Raw genomic sequence first — 18823 nt, 5'->3', positions numbered from 1 at the left:
ACATCACGGAATCATGCAGTACCGCCACGCTGCCCCAGCACGTCGTTGTTGTATTGGGATCAGAGTACCGCACCGCTGGCCCAGCGCAGCGCCACGACAAAGCTGGTCACCACGCTGCAGACGGCCGCTGCCGCCTCAGTTGCGGTTGACGTGTACTGGCGCATTCGGAGCGCGCTGGGGCATTCCGGCATGCCATGGGAAGCCGTGTCCGCTCTTCGGCAGGGCTGCCGCTTCTACGACGGGATGCGTCCACGTGACGAGAGGGAACCTCGGCCCAGGACCCGTCCCCGAGGACGTCCCGTCAGGATGGGGGGGGGGGGGGGGGGGCAGAGAGCGCTCGCGCGCAGCAGAGCGTCAGGTGAAAGCCAACCCGGTACCTGTCGTTGACGTCTGCTTAGTTCGCAACGTAAGGCAGAGGGCTAGTTACTGCACGGCATACGATCAGCTTTATGGCATAGACTGCGAGTGAACGTGTATTACAAACGAACTAAAAACATTGACATTTATTCATATCACCTCACAACAAACGCCGGATGAAAACCACTGCGCCAACCGAAGAAAGCTAAATATGACCTAACGCAAGGTGGACGCGTATAAAAAATCCAGGAGACACGATGACAAAATAGCATGAGGCACGATCGAAATGTGACATTAACAATCGCACAACCGATGAGACAATATCATACACCGTCCTCCAGCGCACCACGCCCGATTCCACCCGCACCAACAACTGACGCCACTCCGCGCCAGCACTGTCCCTCCCCTCCCGGCTCCTCGTCGCCTACGACGCTGCGCAGGCGCCGGCACGTCCGTCCGCGAGCGGCGGCCTCTCACATGCTCGCCGGCACGCGCGGCACCTCACTGCTGACGGCGCGGGCACCTCTCACTGCTCTCGCCGCGGTCTCTCACCGCTCCACGACGTGGCGGGCGAGGCCCCGCCGACGTCCCACGCGCCGGGTCGTCCCGCCGCCGCCCCGGCAGCGCGGCTATCACGTCCGGCGGGCGGCCCGCAACCGCCGCGTCTCTCAGCTGCCAGCCTCGGCGACCGACCGGCCGCTCCGCCGGCCGCCTCACATCTTGTTGACGTCGATCAGTCCCTTGACCTTGAGCTTCTCGGCCGTCTTGAGCAGGTCGGGCAGCTGATCCTGGCCCACGTTCACCTCGCCGGCGTACATGAACTCGAGGATCGCCTGCAGATGGCCGAACGGCACGTCCTTGAGGATGATGATCGGATGCTTCGACGGGTTCTCCTGCGGATGACAGGCGGCCTTACGGCACCGTCGACGGCACCCGGTGATCGCGGTAGTGCCGACGGACTGATGTTCAAACTGATGCTGGGATATGCAACATCGCACCACTTTGCGGCCTTCTGTGCCAACAAACCTCGAGGGACAATTGCAAGCGGACCAGAACGATGCAACGCGCCGGAATTTCATTCAAAAATGGAAATGGCACGCCAGCTTTGTAGGATACAATTAGCTAGCAGCGCACCTTCCCAAGATACACACAAAGATGTGCTCACAGTATATTGCATCTCACACATACCTCGGCCCAATGGGGCACACTCTCACCTCTAGCAGCGTCTTGAAATACGGTGAACAGGCAGAGAGTACCATCTTGTGCGCCTTACACGTCTGACCTTCGCAGGCCAGCGTTACGTCCAGGAAATTTTTCTCGCTGCGCAGGTGTTTAAAGGAAGAGACCATGTTCGACTGAAAGTCGTTCCATCGCAAGCAGTACTGCTGGCCCGCCATTTTGAAGCACCAATCTGACAACATGATTAAGAGGGTGGTAATTGCATCAGCAGAGTGGAATGACCAAAGCAGTTCTGAGATTAAGGTTGATACAAGCGAGGTCTCGTTTCAGGTCTTGGTCTTGAATTCAGAGGTCTCGAGTTCCGGAGTAGCGGGATTATGTGTCAAGGGTTCTTCTAATAACAAGTACCCTTACCATATCTGGTCACATGGGTTGAACAACGTTATCAAGCAAGTATTGTCTTTATTGATAACAGATGAATGGCTTACGAGTCCTGCAACACAATCCGCGGGAAGTTACCTCGAACCTGCCAGGCAGTCCGGGGTTAAAATCGATTAAAGCTAGAAGGCCTGGCTCAGTGAAGGGATCGGATGAGTGGCACTGAACCCCGCGCCTTATCTGCTCTTTTCATGGCATGGCTTTTTCTTGGATGATAGCAGCTCTAACGCTTAAAGGATGGCACACAAAGTCCTCATGACACCGTGCAGTACCAATAGAGCAATCCATGGACAGTCTACTTCCACCTGCTACCCAAGACGTTGGTAAGCAGAGGCTGGTGAAAATAAAAAGCGGTGTCGCAAGCATACTGCGTCCCAACTTGGGCTCCCATTGTAACGGTCCTCAAAATCTGGCTTACTATACCAACGCATATAATGACGTACTTAATGCTCAATGCCATAAACACGCAGTAAATCTTCCAAATTCGAGCATTTGTGAATAAAACAATGCCACTTTGAGGCAGGAGAGCGGATCTGGTGGCTTCTTTGTGTCTTGGTTGCCTCAGGGTGATAAAAGACGAGGAGAGAGAGCGAGAGAGAGAGAGAGAGAGAGAGCGAGAGCGAGAGAGAGAGAGAGAGAGAGAGAGAGAGAGAGAGAGAGAGAGAGAGAGAGAGAGAGAGAGAGAGAGAGAGAGAGAGAGAGAGAGAGAGAGAGAGAGAGTGAGAGAGAGAGAGAAGAGAGAGAGAGAGATAGAGAGAGAAGAGAGAGAGGAGAGGAGAGAGAGAGAGAGAGAGAGAGGAGAGGAGAGAGAGAGAGAGAGAGAGAGAGAGCTGACTGAGAAATAAATAACTTGAAATGTATGTACAGTGCATTTTTCTAACACCATCTGTTTCGTCGGAGCCTTAACTATGCCTGGCTTCCGTAACGCGATTCGGTATTTCCTTTACAAACTCGCCTTCAGCGCCTTACCACCTGCCACCTGCATCAGACTGCTCTGAGGTCGCAAGGTGATTTCCTACTTTTTTATTGGCTTAGCTGAACATCGTGACATGTCGTACCTGCTTCTCATTGGTAAACTATCGCAAAATTTCTAGACCATGTGACCATGAATCATTTCCGACGCGCGTGGCATATAAGCCGTACCATTGGTGGCCATGTATGCTCTTTCCCTCTCACTGGGCCCGAAGAAATAGAACCGCTGTTGGTTGTGTCGGTAAACGTTGTGGTGTGAGTGTTTCCGTGTGTTACTGATCAGAAAATAGAGGCTGTGTTTGACAAGATCTCTCTTTGGCGGACTCACGAGAAAGACTGGCACGGGCGAGGTCTTCACAAGCATAACTTTCACGCACGCAGTCAGAAATCTGCTGCACTGGCTCATGGTGATTACACTGGCATTACACTTACTACACTGGCAGCTGTGATTAACTGCCTTCATGTTACAATGGGACTTTATGGGCTATGCCACCAACAAACGCAAATGGCCATGCCCATATAAGCGACATAGGATACGGACACTCCTCTCTGAGCGAGGTCGAAGGAAATTCCCATGTCAAAAGAACTTCTGAGTGAGGGTGAGTAGAGTGTAATGACTTCTTCAAAACTTGATGTCAGCAGGTGTTGGAGTTGAGTCCAATTCCAGTAAATTGATCACTTGATTGAGATGAGTCAACGCCAGTGACTCAGCTCACCAGTTGACTCACCCAGGGGTAGCGCCACCAAATGTTCACACGGGGGAGGCGGTGGCAAATCCATCACGGCACTTGAATACAAAGGGGCTAGGAAATCATGGGTTTAACGACTGGCTCTCGTAAATGATCCTTGCCATGCAAATTACTCATGTGTCTGAAGTTGCGCTAATGTAAGGCATGAGGGCGCTGCGACCAGAGATGGGCCGACGACAAAGACACGGGCACGCAAAAACCACCGATGGGGCAACGACTGACACCACAGCTTCCTGTAACTTTAACATTAGCCCTATGGGCATGGACTGAAAAAAATGGTCATCATATCTTAGCCCTCTCGACGTGGGCGTCGCTCCATGCCGACCGAAAAACACCATCGCAGTGTCGCAGCTTCTTCTCAACACGTTGGATATTATCTTCCACACCAGTTGAATAATGCATAACTCTATAAGCGTATGTAGGCATGGTGGCAGGTCTCACAGGGTGATATTTCATGCATTTTTACCCCGCAGCTACACTTTCCCCGACGCCCGATTTCAAACGTATAAAACGTATCCAAGACTTAACATACCCAAAATTAACGTACGAAACTGTTAGCCTGACCAAGAACATCAGGTACCAACAGGACACTACTTTATGACAGACTAAACTGATACTTATAGTATCATGCTGGTTCATCCCAGCGTTCTTTCTTTGCTTATGCGCATTAAGGTGGTTCAGAAGAGCATTGGGGCTCATGTCTCCCGAAAGCAAAAAAGGTGACGCCCCTGTGTCAGGGTCATGATAATAAATCATGTTAGACGACTTCCGGCACGGTTCTGGCGAGTCGTGGCTCACATTACCGTGAACGGACAGGGGGAGAGGGGACAGTACGCCAAGGACCTAGATGTGTAGTACCGTTGATAAATGGGAAAGCGCGATTCCCCTTGCCGCTCTGGTAGCGCTGCACCTGGGCGTCTCTGTACGGCTGGTGTACGCAGCTTCTGCGCGACCTGGAATCAGAATTATATAATACGAGTTTAAACGAAAGAAAAGAATGAGCGAAATCGGGTCTCTTTCAGATCAAATGAGTAGCATTATGTAAGTTGTTACGTGCATTCGCGAGGACCATTGCATATGTAGATAAAACAGTAGTAACAGCCTTATTGCTCGTAGAAAAAAAAACAGGAGAATGGGCAGCCAGATGCGTTGATATTTCAGCAACATACTTTTATCAATATGAATATCAGTAGTGAATTCAAAATTGCCTGCCGATGCCACCAGATTTCTGAATTCTCTTTTCTTTTATTTATTTTTATTTTTTAAAGAGACACAATTTTTTTAAGTCACCAACACGCAGGGGACTCACCCAGAAGCAATCGCTAGCCATCTCTATGACACAGTGCATGTCTAACCAAGCATTCAAGAGTACGCGAAAATGACGTACACATGGGGACGAATTAAAGTGACACGAGGTATCACGCATGGCGTTTGATACAAACATGCACGCGATTTCAAATAAACAGGCATCACGCATCACGCATCAACTACACATTTAAACGATTTCAATTAAACAGGCATCGCGCATCACGCGTCAGGCACGACTCACACCTGTAAACAATTTTAAGCTGGGACGCATCACTCATCGAGGCGCTTACCGCATCCATATATTCGGCAATGATAAGCCCTGAACGTTGAGGTCTGGTCGCTGACTTTGTATACGAATAGATTCACTTATTTTTCTGTCTGGATTGTCCTGTGCTCTGTAATGACTTTTAGTTCAAGGAGGGGTGCAGGGTCCATACCTCCCTGGATTTCAGCCTGCGCGTGTTTCGCCAAAAACTAGCCACCCACAGGGCGGGGCTAGCCAACCAAAACCCGTTTTTATATCTCAAACAAATAGAGCGCATGGATATCCGGACATAGATTAAGCCCCTCCCATATTTTTCACACCGCTTACACTTAATTTTGTGAACCAGTTTTTTGCGAGCGAACCCCTTGAAACACAGCCTTGCATAAATTATATATATTGCCCCTAGGCACTTGGACTTCTAGATACACGATCTCACCAGCCTTTTTAAGCTTTTTGTTATTCTTTCAAGCTCTTGGTACGTGTCGTTTCGAGTTCCTGACGATATGCTTGATTTTCCAAAGCAAATGTTCATTTATGTAATGTAGTGCTAAGAATCCGTCGTCCGAAAGGACGTGTCTCCCACCACCCATCCCACCAGCGCTCTCCATTGTTTTTTTTTTTATCTCTTCCAACATTCTACCTAATGGTCGCGGAGAATATCTGTTGCCCAACAATAAAGCAAATATTTTCATTGCACGTTTCCTTAACTTTTCAATACTAGATCAGTTGTTTAGAGCCCTATGGAACATGCTAGGAATTATGATATGCTTAGTGGAGGTTGGATGTGCAGATTCACAGTGCAGAATTATACCAGAGTTGGTGGGCTCGATAAAGAGCTCCGTTTCTAACGTTGTGCGGTTGTTCCTTCTCTCCACCGTCACTTGCGCATACAAATACGGGACCCCCTCTCCGTTCCCTGCATGCTCCACCGCACTGGCTAAATTTCGACGCTGATTGTTCATGAACTCTAAAAATTATTCAAGGAAACGCTGTCCGTGCGTCCATGCTCCAGCATAGCCATCGATATATCTAGTTAAATAGAAGTTGGTTTTACGGGGCTGGCGGCCAGGGCCTCCGCTTCAAATTGGTCTAAAAACATTATCGCCAGGGAAGGAGCGCATCGGTTCCTCATTGCTATGGCAAATTTCTGAAATAGTAGTCATGTTCTAGGATCAGCAGGCAATTTTGAATTTACTACTGATATTCGTTCCGATACGGCCATGTTGCCGAAGTATCCACGCATCTATCCTTCCAGTCTCCTGGCTTTTCTACTAGAAATAAGGATATAACTACCGTCTTATGTATATGCATAATGTTCCCCCCAAATGCGCTTAACAACTTACGTAATTTTGAACCGAACAGTAGCCGCCAGAAAGTGCTAGCTAAAACTCTCAAGCAACCAGAAAATCCAGCTAAAACTCTGCTACGCATTCCATTCTTAATTGCCTGCTGGCGGAAAAGCTTTACTCCGCCGTTGCTTGAAGTTGTACTGAGGTCTCTGGAGCATTATTTCTCCATTAATGCTGAGGTGTTAACTCATTCTGCTAACTTTGCTAGAGTTTGATTTAGCGAGGCAATCAGGGACATCTTTCGGAAAAGTTATATTTAAAACGACAACGCTCGCGTTTATTTGAATCAATCTCATGTTGTTTGGAGTACAAAGGGCACACTTACATATGGGCGACGTGTGCACGACTTTTCCACATAATTATTCGCTCCCCGCTCCGCTCCCGCTCCCGCTCCCGCTCCCGCTCCCGCTCCCGCTCCCGCTCCCGCTCCCGCTCCCGCTCCCGCTCCCGCTCCCGCTCCCGCTCCCGCTCCCGCTCCCGCTCCCGCTCCCGCTCCCGCTCCCGCTCCCGCTCCCGCTCCGCTCCCGCTCCCGCTCCCGCTCCCGCTCCCGCTCCCGCTCCCGCTCCCGCTCCCGCTCCCGCTCCCGCTCCCGCTCCCTCTCTCTCTCTCTCTCTCTCTCTCTCTCTCTCTCTCTCTCTCTCTCTCTCTCTCTCTCTCTCTCTCTCTCTCTCTCTCTCTCTCTCTCTCCTTAACGTAACGGAGCTCGACTTGCATCCAACTGAGTAGGAAACTGAAACACTACTGTAATACATTCCCTCGCTTTGCCTCGGAGACGGATGTTGAAGTTGGGCATCATTATCCTATTTGTTTGGCTCGATCGTCGAAACCTGGTTTCGGTAATCGACGCACAGTCCATTGTGTGATTATGTGACTTCAGACAGGCCGCCCAGTCTGGTGCACACGTAGCACGCGTGCATGTATGTGTTGATAGCAGGACTGTAACGATAGACTCATCGCTCTCGGGTTAATCCTCACGCATTGGGAGGCGGCACATCGGCTGAATTGCTCACGTCCAGCAGGGGACCTCCCTTTAGGTTAAGTCTCAGACCGACTAAAACGACGCAAACATGGCACGTGTGCAGGCATGCGACACACGGAAACGTGTGTTGACCATGTTATCGCATTCACAGTGAAGATGCCACTGTACAAGCGGCCTGGACGGCCGGCGGGCGGACGGTCGAAAATTGTGAAGTCCAACGAGGGCCTTCCAGCAAATTAGGCGCAAGACAACCAAAACTTTTACAAACGTAGCACAAGTACACCTGCCGTCGCGTACCTGAACTGTAACGACCGTCGCATTGGTTTCGGTTCCATTCTCACGCATTAGGAGGCGCCGCTTTGCTTGGATTGCTCAAAGTTCAGTAAGAGACACTCCACAGTAAGGTAGGACACAGTGAGGATACCGTAAGGGACGCTCCAAGACCGATATGGGACTCCCTGCAGGCGAGGAGCCAAAACACCCAAAACGGCACAAACATGGCATGTGTGCACGCATGTGACAAATGGAGACATGTGTCAACTCTTCTATCGCCTTGGGGATTGAAGATGTCATTGCAGAAGCAGTCCCAATGGCTGGTGGCCTGCCAAAAATTGCTACGTGCAACAAGGGACCTCCTGGTGAGTTACATGCAAGACCTCTCAATCTGGTGCAAACATAGTATGCACACATGTATGCTTAAACAGCAGGGCTGCAAAGACCATCTCATTGCTTTCAGGTCCATTCTCACAAATCAGGAGGTGCCACTTTGGCTAGATTGCTCCAAGTCCATTCAAGGAGCTCCCTGTAGGATGGATGCAACACCGGCCAAAGTGGCACAAATGTGGCATGTGCAATATGGAGGCAGGTATCAGCCACTGACATCTTTAGTGACTGAGAAATTTGTTCAACCCAAACAAACAGTGCAAACCATGTTCTCCCTGAATTTGACCAAATTTCTCCCAAAAGTTAGGGGATGAGCCAGGCTTATTCCTATCCAAATGAAAATGAAACTATGCTCCTGGTCCCAAATTAAGCATATATAGGTCGTTGGAAGCCCAGGTGGGTATCGCATCGCCTCAGCATCTGTCCCTTATGTGAGACCAATTGTACCTTGGGTGGCAGGGGTAGCTGCACCAACTACTATGTCCTACATGTACATTTTTATGTTATAGTGACTTGCATGACACTCCAATCATAAATTTTTCATGTGCTCTGGGAAATTATGCACAAAGTGCACATAATTCCAAGCATCAGTCCCTATCAAGCTTGAGACTCACAGGTTTAAAATAGAATTGTCAAAATAAACATTTTTTCTATTACTTCCACATCTTTAAAAAGTACAGCAGGTGTGAGCATACTCTTAGGAAAGAAGCACTTACCTAGGAAGCTCAAAAACTTAAGAATTGCAAGCAGCCAGTCTCCAATGGTCATTGGCAATCACTGAGGCATGCTGGTGCATGGCATTCAGTCAACTACTGCTAAAAATGTCCTACATCACTGGTTGTGTACAGTGTAAATTCATCTGAGATTTTGTTCTCACTGCAAGCCATGATTTAAGAACTTTTTTATCTTGCTGCCCCCCCCCCCCCCTAAGAGCCAAAACCAAATTTCAGATATGCCACATGATACAACCAGGATTTATTTAAGTTCACCCACAAGAATACATTTGGCAGTAGATATTTCACATTTCTAAAATGCTACTACACTCTAACATATTTAAATTATATTGAGTTTTATGCCTGCCTGGTTTCCAGCGCATTTGGATGTGTGCAGCTTACACGCAATGTTTTGATCAGCACAGCCGCTTAAAATGAGTGCCCAATGCACTGCTAACCGCAGGTCATCACATCATACAGAAAGAAACTGATTCTTAACGCCAAATATTTCATAGACCGGTATTTTCTTCGTACACCTCAAGCCACTGGCCCTCAAACAACCTAAGGAATTCAAGATGGACGAAATTGGCGCAGTTAGCAACGCTCCACGGATACAAAAGACCTAATTCAAATACTTATAATTACAAGGTTCACTGTGGAGGACGCATCCGTTAAACTATGGGTATAAACGGGTTTTTACCAAGCACCGAGCGTACCCACCTGACCTGCACCACAGCAACCGTCCCTTGTCGGGTGCCAGACGACCCCCAGCCAATGTCGCCGTGTGTATCTCAAATAGTCAACGCGAATATTTGGGCGACGGTAAAAGGGTCTGGCGAAAAGGACGGTAAAAGGCTGGAGAAATATCGCACCGAGATATTTTCAGAAAAGCCGCGAATGTTGGCAGCCACCGCATGCCCCAATGCTGTCTCTCGGGCTTCGAAAATGTGAGCGCGATGCCTAGAAAAACCGTGGGCGCGATCACGGTCGTTGTAGAACGGGTTTGAAGGGTACTGCTGCTATCCGGCCTCGGAAAATGCTAAAGGAATTCCGTTATCCCGAGCGCGCGATCAAGGCCATGAATGTCACTTGCCGAATCAAAACGTTGAACTGAGAATTCAAGACAAGTTATTGGTGCTCCATAATTCCGGTATGTTCTCCGTTGGGCTGCGGAACGGTTTAAGACCGGCGGGGTCGAGACCCCGCGACCAGGGACACCGAACCCGCCTAATGCTGGGTCGAGAAGCGTGCGTGCCGCCCAACCCGTCAGAAGGATGTGGTGGATGGACACCAACCAATACGCCACCAACACAACTCGGCGCCAAGCGACTCTGCACAGTCTGAGAACACGCGTTGACAAAAATCGGTTACTAGGTCACTAATCCGTCATTCACCAAAGAGCAAGAGTTTGCCACCCAGCCCCAGTTTACCGCGTTGACTATAGGTTAGACGTATATCTGACCTCACCTTCAGGCTTGTGCATTGAAATATGAATGTTGCCAAACATCTTTGAGACCTTACACATTTATTCAATATGTATATATATATATATATATATATATATATATATATATATATATATATATGTGTGTGTGTGTGTGTGTGTGTGTGTGTGTGTATACGCAAGTTTTGATATACGCAAGGTCAAATGTACATTTGATCAGAAGTACAGAGGCACCTTTCCGCTGCCCAAGCGGAAAACTACCGCCAAGTAAATGGTGTCGCAATGGAGACACCGCTCGGATGCCTGTTTGTAAATGTGTACATTTGCTGGCTAGAGGACCGTGTCCTAAAATCCTTAACAGTACAATTTTATAGTAAGTTTATATAGTAATTATATTAAATCGTAATTATATAAATATATTATAATTATATAAATATATTATATAGTAATTATATTAAAATAAAAATATAAATATAGAATTATAGTAAATCCTTAACAACAGTAACTGTGCATGTACCGCAGATATGCCGATGATATATTTGCTGATGTCAGAGACGAGGTCCATCTCCACCAACTGCAGGCCACCTTGCAGCGGCAATCGTCATTGCGATTCACAGCTGACCTGAGTGTCGACAGCCATCGAACTTTTTTGACATCGACATGGATGCGATCAGCGGATCTTTCGTCGCAACAGTGCACCGTTAAACCACTGATGCTGGTAAATGTATGAACGTGACTAGCGAATGCCCAGAGCGTTACCGCAAGGCCGTCATTCGTGCGCTTGTACGACATGCCCCAAAATATTGCTCCAGCTGGTCCACCACGCACCACGAGCTTGAACGGTGTAAGCAATTACTCGTTAATAATGGCTGTTCGAACAGAGCCATTGACGAAGAGATTAAGTCCACCTTAAATCGACGAAACCAGAAACCTAAAACCAGAAACCAGAAACCACTCGACAAGAAACCGGCCGATAAACTTTGCTCTCGAAATCAGATGTCTCCATGACATAAGATAGATGGAACAGTATTGTCTAACATGACCAAGAAAAATATCCCACCGACTGACGAAAACACTGATATAACACTTACCATCTATTCCAAGAGAAGAACAACTAGCAGCCCTTTAATGAAAAACAGCCTGGTAGCGAGCCAAAACCGACTAAAGCGCACCACTGTAGTTTATGAGTTTAAATGTCCTTATGGAGACTGCCGGCTTCGCAATTCTACCTACATTGGTATGACCACAACAGCCCTATCACGACGCATGACTACGTACCTGCAGGAGGGAGCGCCAGACCAACATATGCCCAAAACCCACAACCAAAAACTCCTTTGCTCTGACCTGACTGAAAACACACGGATTCTAACAACATGTCCGAACAAACGCCGTCTGCAAGTTCATGAAGCCATCCTGATCAGAGTGAAAAATGCCTGACATAAACAAACAACTTAGGTCATGCATTACTTTCGACCTGCTCACGCACCCAATGACAGCAGGGTGTTCGATGCCTTTACCCTTCCATGGTCTGAAACGGGCTGGAAAAGTGATATGCGTCTGTTTGTATGTGTTTTGTAAGTTTTATATTCGGCTGCGTAACCAGTTAACTGATGGTTCACCAATGATTATGTCTCGTAGAGCACGCCCCTTTTTTGCCACATTCAAATGTTTTCCGTCCAACCGTCGTACATTGCTTTGAGAATAGGAATGAGTGTCCTTGAACCATTAGCTAGTTCAAACTAATATATATGACCACAGGCGAGTTGATTTCTAACTAAGCGAAACAGCCAAAGATTTATTTTGAGCAATCGAACGAACTCACAAGAAACTGATTACATGTACATTTACCCCTGCCAGCTGCCCTAAAAAAACTTGTATTAATGAAAGCATGCTATTTAAGTACACGAACATATATATATATATATATATATATATATATATATATATATATATATATATATATATATATATATATATATATATATATATGTTTGAAGTGTGCAGACACTTGCCACAAGCATATCAATATCTCAGACGCTTACCACGGTATGGCTCTTAGTCAAAATGTTGAATTAAACACGGGTGTTGATTTTTTTTGTAAGGGCCTTGCCCCCATCTTAGCTTGTCCCCCATGTTGACCTGGCCCCCGAAACTTTTGGATCGAATGCTGCAAAAAGCGTAGATAAAAGATGGCTATCGCACAATGACTGTCTGCGTGGTCTATCTTTCTCCTTTGGTCTTACTGCGTAGTGTCTGCATGGAAGATGCAGCGGCATTTCCTCCAGTAATGGATAACTTGAATAGTGGAGATCAAGGCTTTTTATAGATGACGTGTATTTTTTGCCCGTCCAAACATAACCTCGGACGCTCATTTCCGCAAACTTAACATGATACTCACGCCACTGATTCACTTGTCTCATGGAAACTTTTATGCCAAACGTCATTTTGTCAGCTGTCCATGAAAGGCTCCGAACCGAACATTATGTTTCACTTGAAATCCAATTTCCTGTACTGTCTGGTTTTATTAGGATGAAGGAAAAAGGCGGGTAACAGAGTGCTATTTTTCAGCTACATGCTATATGTTGTATGCTCTCAGCTATATAGTCTAGCTATAACATGAGTATACAATACATACAACAGAGAACAAAAAATTTGCTGGGACAGATTTTGAATCGAGTTCCTTGCTGAAAATAATAACTTGCTTACACTCCGAATAACATCTCATCATTGTAACAAGGACGTAACAGACCCATTCTGCCTCGGTCTCCTATCAAAAAAGCACAAAAAGACTTCCACTGTGCCGTGCAGTTGCATGACTCTCGGCGCCCTGTGACTAGGCTGACGCTGTCAAGTCAGCAGCCAAATGGCCCTCTCCGGCGAGCCATGCACGAACGCTTGTTTAGCAAGGCGAGTCCCCCACCATGCGTTTCGCCACATCACGAATGTGGTCAGCATAACTTCAGCTGATCTCAGCCCTACCAAATTTGGGCTTCGGCAATGCCGATTAGTGTTTGTTCGCAGCAACACAGTTCTTTGCGAGCATTTTCCGCGCTGTCGGCAAAGGGCTCGTAGAAAGGCAAAGCCTGTTAGCCGTCACATCACTAACTTGTTTTCCCAACCATATCACCTGTGACCTAGAAATTAGTCATAAACAGCTGAACCGGAATAAACGCATGTCACCGTTAATAATAACGTTTGTTTGTTGTTATTTATATTTACACCTGCATTTGCCCTATACTCTTTGTGGCAAAAATACAGGAAATTATCGTTTCATCTGGAATCATGTGGTTATTACATTTTGAAATTTGTAGCTGCATTCTTTTACGATTCCTAGCAAATTCAAAGCTTTGGGTTTAAACGAAGCTTTCAGACCGCAAAGCAGATGCGCATCGCCGTGCGAAGAAAAAAAAGTTATTTAATAATGTGCAATCGTACATATTTTAGTGAGACCTATTTCGTAGGATGATCTGTTACTTCACTGATGCTGAGAGAGAGAGAGAGAGAGAGAGAGAGAGAGAGAGAGAAAGAGAGAGAGAGAGAGAGAGAGAGAGAGAGAGAGAAGAGAGAGAGAAGTATAGAGAGATAGAGAGATAGAGAGAGAGAGATAGGGAGAAGAGAGAGAGAGAGAGAGAGAGAGAGAGAGAGAGAGAGAGAGAGAGGAGCGAGAGAGAGAGAGAGAGAGAGAGAGAGGGAGGGAGGGAGGGAGGGAGGGAGAGAGAGCCCACTTTAACTTAAAGTGTCTCACAAAATATGTCATGCATCGATTTCATGAGCATTTACGCACGCCTCATTTAACACACGCACAGATGGCCGTTTCATTGTGACGCGCACGGAAGGGGAAGGGGTCAGTTTGACTCCTGAGATAAAAAGCAGGAGAACCAGAAACCCTAAATTCAAACGTAAAGAAAGGCCTATATCAACTCACTTGTGTCAAATTTTGAGACATGAGCTCCAGATCGGTATCCTAAGCACCTCCAGACCTTCTTAGGCAACCGCTGTAAACCCCAGATACCTGTTCTAAGCCAAATCTCACTCGTGTTCATTTCAGGTCACACCGGTCAAAAAAGTTCATATGGGTCATTTTACGTCAGTGACCTCTTGTGGCCTGCAATAAGTCTAGATAAGACGTCTGTTGACGTCCCTGTAAATCAAGAGATTCGAAATGGGCATCAAAAACTACCCCTCAAAGTACATTATTCAGCGAAAAAGCAGTTTGGTTTTGCTCTCAGTTGGACCTTTACGCTGACCCAAGTTCGTTGGAATTGGTCATAATCCTAACCTCAAATGGATAAGTGTCTAAGAACGTATTTCAGAGATGTATCGCTTCGAGGAGGTGGAGGCACCAAAACTTCTGGGAAGCACAACAATGTTGTGCCTTCCAACCCGAACAAAATCCTGGAGCAGTTCCTTAGGCAAGGTGCAACAAAACCTTTATTTCGAGGCACTATAACCTTTACCTTAAAGGGTGGTTTCTGTGCGGTACACAATGACAAAGTTTCTGACTAGCCCGTTCTTCGACGTTCGGCAAAGTGGCACCAGTATATTTTTCCTTTTGGGGAGTCATAACTTTTATTTTCCAGATACGCCTTACTCCAGGGAGCACCTCAGGGTGTCACAAAATGCTCAATTTTAATAGACATTGAACTTCGGGGAAATTGAACTACTTGCGGCGCTCCATTAACGAAATCATAGATCGGCCCATTCGGCGGGGAACACCAAAACATTTATTTCACAGCACCAAAACGTTTATTTACTACGTGAAACAAGCCCAAGTGGGCCATTGCAAGCGTAACGAAACCTTCATTTTAAGGGACATCACGTATCGCGCTTTCTTTGCCTTCCATCCTGGCCAAATTCTGGATCGAATCCTTCCGCACAAGGGCATCACAGGGGCTACTACAGATCTGTTTTTCGGAGCATCATAAATATCATTTAAGGAGGTACCCAATTCCAGGGATATCACAATGGGTCCCAAAACATTTAATTTCAAGAAACAACTAAGTTCAGGGACACCACAATGTTCGTACCTCCTCATGGGGGACATCCTGGATCAGTCCATTCGGCGATGGATCATCAAAACTTTGGTTTGGGGCACCACATTTATTTGTGGTAGGCACCAATCTAAAACGAGTCATTGCAGGAGCCCCAACATCTTTAATTTCGAAGGACACCAAAATCAGTGGGTACCCAACTTCCGTGCCTGCCATCATGACGATACGCTAAGTAGGATCTCTCGTCGTAAAGATACCCGACACGTTCATTTCGCGCATCACGATCTGTATTTTGGGAGATACCTGTTTCTGGGGAGGCGCCACGAAGGCCTTCTAAGTTTTTAATTTCAAGTGGTGTCAAACTCCAGGGGGCACAGAAATTCCTCCATGTGTTACATTTTTACGAGGGGACCGATGGCGCTACTATCGGTGGGACAGGAGAGCACTCGTAACCTATCTTAGGTCTCTACGTCCTGAGGTTCCGAAGAGCCCTTTGGGCCCGAGGGAGCGACGATCAAGGGTCCGATCGAAGGGCCCAAAGGGCAAACCGGGGGGATGAAGAGACATCAGCCAGTTGGCAACACCGAACACTCCGGCCCGCGCCGGCCTGGGCCCCTTGGGCCTCTTTCCCAAGTCGGGCAGGGCTGGGCCTGCAAGTGTTAATACGGAAGATCGTTCATGGGTCTGGTTCCTGTGCTGATCAGGGGCTCACAGTGCCCAACAAGTGGCTCCGTGTCGGCAATAGGTCAAAGTCGGCCATGCGCACATTCGCTGAATAGGGACAGGAGCGGGGTGTCGAGCGTCAAAAGGCCTCTTGCGTTGGTCAGGGCCCTCTTGACAATGACAGGAGATATGAGAAATGATGATGCAACGATTTGTACTCACAATCAGCCAGTGACCTGTGCCGGTCAGAGGGCGCGGGACCGAACGAGGGGCCCTCCGCACCGTTTCAACCAGGAGGCAGGCGTCGATCAGTCGAATTGGTGCCTCTGTGCCAATTAGGCATTGGACTCCCTGTGCCGGTTATGGATCCTCTCGCGTCAGTGACGTGTCTCTGGGTTGATCCTGTGTCAGATGCCCAGGTCTGAGGGCCTGTCGCATCAGGGATGGAACTGGTGCATGATGTACCCCTCTGAAGTCCCCCGGATTGGCCGGAGCACCCTGGTCCCCGTATCGCCAGAACAGCAGTTTCTAGGTACCCCGGGCTGGGACCAAAGGGCCCTTCAGCTCCTCACCAGGAGGGTTCACGTAGACGATTTCGAGGCAGATTCTCAAAACGGAATAAGCAGTTACAGTACCACCAGCAACTAAGATTATGCCATCTCGTCATGAGTCTGTGGTACTGCTGTACATGCTAAAACAAAATGAAAATGCGTAGGCGGCAAATGCGTGCGAAATACGCACGCATTGCATATTGCGTGTTGTGTATGCTACGCGTAACAAGACATACTTCTTTTGCGAGTTATCACTGTTTTATGCTACAAATATCTTAAATTTGGAGTGGAAGACGACTTACGTTCCGGGTACGCATTACACCTAATATTATTTTTAAAATATGGCACTGATGTTTATGCATCGCCCGTGTCATATTCCTTAACAAAAATGCAAGAAATTTGCGTACCCCTTGAAAGCACTGACAACATGTAGCACAATATTTGGAGGTTTTCTTGTTAAGAACACAAACCACGCTACTCACATTCCAGGGAACTGACCGCATGATTTACTTCGAGAAAGAATACCGCGTCAAAAGTCTACGAATTGCAATAGCTTCGCCGCTTTCGGCTACCACCACCAGCATTTCAATAGTCACTTCATGACGTCACTAGATTGGCATTACGAATTAGATAATGTGTACAAGTTATTGCTTTTAGGTTTACTCAGTCACCGTAGGGTTTGACTACCCGCGGTGTCCGCCCTTCCTGCCAGGATGAGAGATAGGTGTCGCCATATAGTTCCAGAAGTGTCATGAAGTCCCGATGACGCACAAATATTCACTGTGAGGTAAGCGACTTGCAAAATGCAGTCTTTCGCGTGTTTCGCTTTGCGTAAGTTATTAGGTATTATTTTAAGTAAGTGCCTTTCTTTTACACTAAACTGTAAGTCCCTACAAAATCTTACATTATCTTTACTTCAAAGAACTGACAGGAGCATCGGGAGCCAGACTCCGCATTATGAAGGCCAAACAAAATATACTGTGGGCCAGCCAAATATTGGGCTGGGGAGGGGGCAGCCCAACATTGAGCGGCCCAGTCCAACATTGGGGGTCATGGTAAGTCAACATTGGAGGGCCACGCCCCCCCCCCATTCAAAGAGATACAAAGCTCCACCCCTGACAGGTGGTCATGTCTCGGCTAGTAGCCCCTAGTCGACCACGGACTTTGTTTGAGGAGGATCAGATCAAGGGCTCGATCGGACTCGAACCCGCCCCTCCCCCCCCCCCTCACCCGTCATGTCACGATCTGAGCTGTCAGTCGGACTTCTACTAGGTTCCTCTTATTAAGGTTCTCCATTCCCATTAAACAGGGCTTGACACGGAACGAAACAGTCGGCTCATGTCCGTCTGAGCTCTTGAGGCCCGTTTCCCGATTCGGCCAGGAATGCAGTTTGAAGGGTCCGAAAAGAGGCCGAATGGTCTCTTGAGATCAAAGATCAACGGCCCGGTTAGAAGACTAAACGGCCCAAAGGGCTGTGGCTGTGGGTCACATTAAGGACCCCACCCGTAGGGCCGTGATCTCAAATATCATTTAGAGACCCTCTTGCACCGATTGGGAAACTCTGAGGGAGCGTATTCCTCTGTTTCGACCAGAGATCACCAGCACCAAACGGCCGGCCCCGTGTCGGTCTGAGCTCTGGGGGCCCATTTCCCAAGTAGGGACACGGCCGGGCCCGCAATTTGCATTGGTCAGGACTCTTGTGACAATGCGGGGCTCCTAGGAAGATGTGCTCAATAGGGACGGGGACGAGACCCTGAATGACAGGCGCCTCTTGTGTTGGTCGGGGCCCTCTAATAATGAAAGGGAATGTGACAGGTTATGGTGATTGTCACATTGAGGCAATGGAAGAGTCCTTTGCCAGTCAGGGTCCCAGTAGCGAACGTTTGGCCCTCCAGCCCAACTCCAATATGGGCCCTTTACGCCGAAGTGGGGTACATGTGCCAATTATTGGACCATCTGCGGCGATCAGAAATGTTGTTGCGTCAATGAGGGTTCCTGTGTCGATCCAGGGTCAACTGCGGTCTGCGCGGGTCAGAAGGCCTCCCGCGTCAGGGAGGAGACCAATGTGATATGATGTATCCCTCCAACGGCCTCCAGATCGGCCAGGTGATCCCGTCCCATGTCGCCAGAATAGCAGCCAAAAGACATCCCGAGGTGCAACGGAACGACCCTTCAGGCCTTAACCAGAACCAGTAGTGTAC

The 18823-nt window shown here is 48.0% G+C and overlaps 1 protein-coding gene across 2 annotated transcripts; it reads right to left on the bottom strand.

The window, feature by feature from the left end:
• Positions 1 to 455: 455 nt before the first annotated feature.
• LOC119096807 (longitudinals lacking protein-like) lies at positions 456 to 9793 on the bottom strand. 2 transcript variants are annotated; one of them, XM_037219751.1, is made up of 4 exons: positions 9694 to 9793; positions 4554 to 4648; positions 1572 to 1768; positions 456 to 1250 (listed from the first exon to the last, which is right to left on the bottom strand). In XM_037219751.1, the coding sequence occupies exons 3-4, from the start codon at positions 1752 to 1754 to the stop codon at positions 1071 to 1073; spliced, it is 363 nt and encodes a 120-aa protein (XP_037075646.1). In that variant the 5' UTR covers positions 1755 to 1768; positions 4554 to 4648; positions 9694 to 9793; the 3' UTR covers positions 456 to 1070. The 2 variants fall into 2 exon arrangements, with proteins under 2 accessions (XP_037075646.1, XP_037075647.1); XM_037219752.1 differs by lacking the exon at positions 4554 to 4648 and having other exon boundaries at positions 9694 to 9787.
• Between the last annotated feature and the right edge of the window lie 9030 nt (positions 9794 to 18823).

This window comes from Pollicipes pollicipes, unplaced genomic scaffold (genome assembly GCF_011947565.3).
Source record: "Pollicipes pollicipes isolate AB1234 unplaced genomic scaffold, Ppol_2.1 Scaffold_4295;HRSCAF=5057_pilon_pilon_pilon, whole genome shotgun sequence".
NCBI classification, from domain to species: domain Eukaryota; kingdom Metazoa; phylum Arthropoda; class Thecostraca; order Pollicipedomorpha; family Pollicipedidae; genus Pollicipes; species Pollicipes pollicipes.
This window is presented reverse-complemented; position numbering and strand designations above follow the sequence as displayed.

Excerpts from the sequence above, each read along its gene's own strand:
- LOC119096807 (XM_037219751.1), bottom strand. The coding sequence starts at position 1,754 with ATGGCGGGCCAGCAGTACTGCTTGCGATGGAACGACTTTCAGTCGAAC. Across the intron at positions 1,251-1,571 it reads ATTTCAAGACGCTGCTAGAG|GAGAACCCGTCGAAGCATCC; the intron begins GTGAGAGTGTGC and ends TGTCATCCGCAG.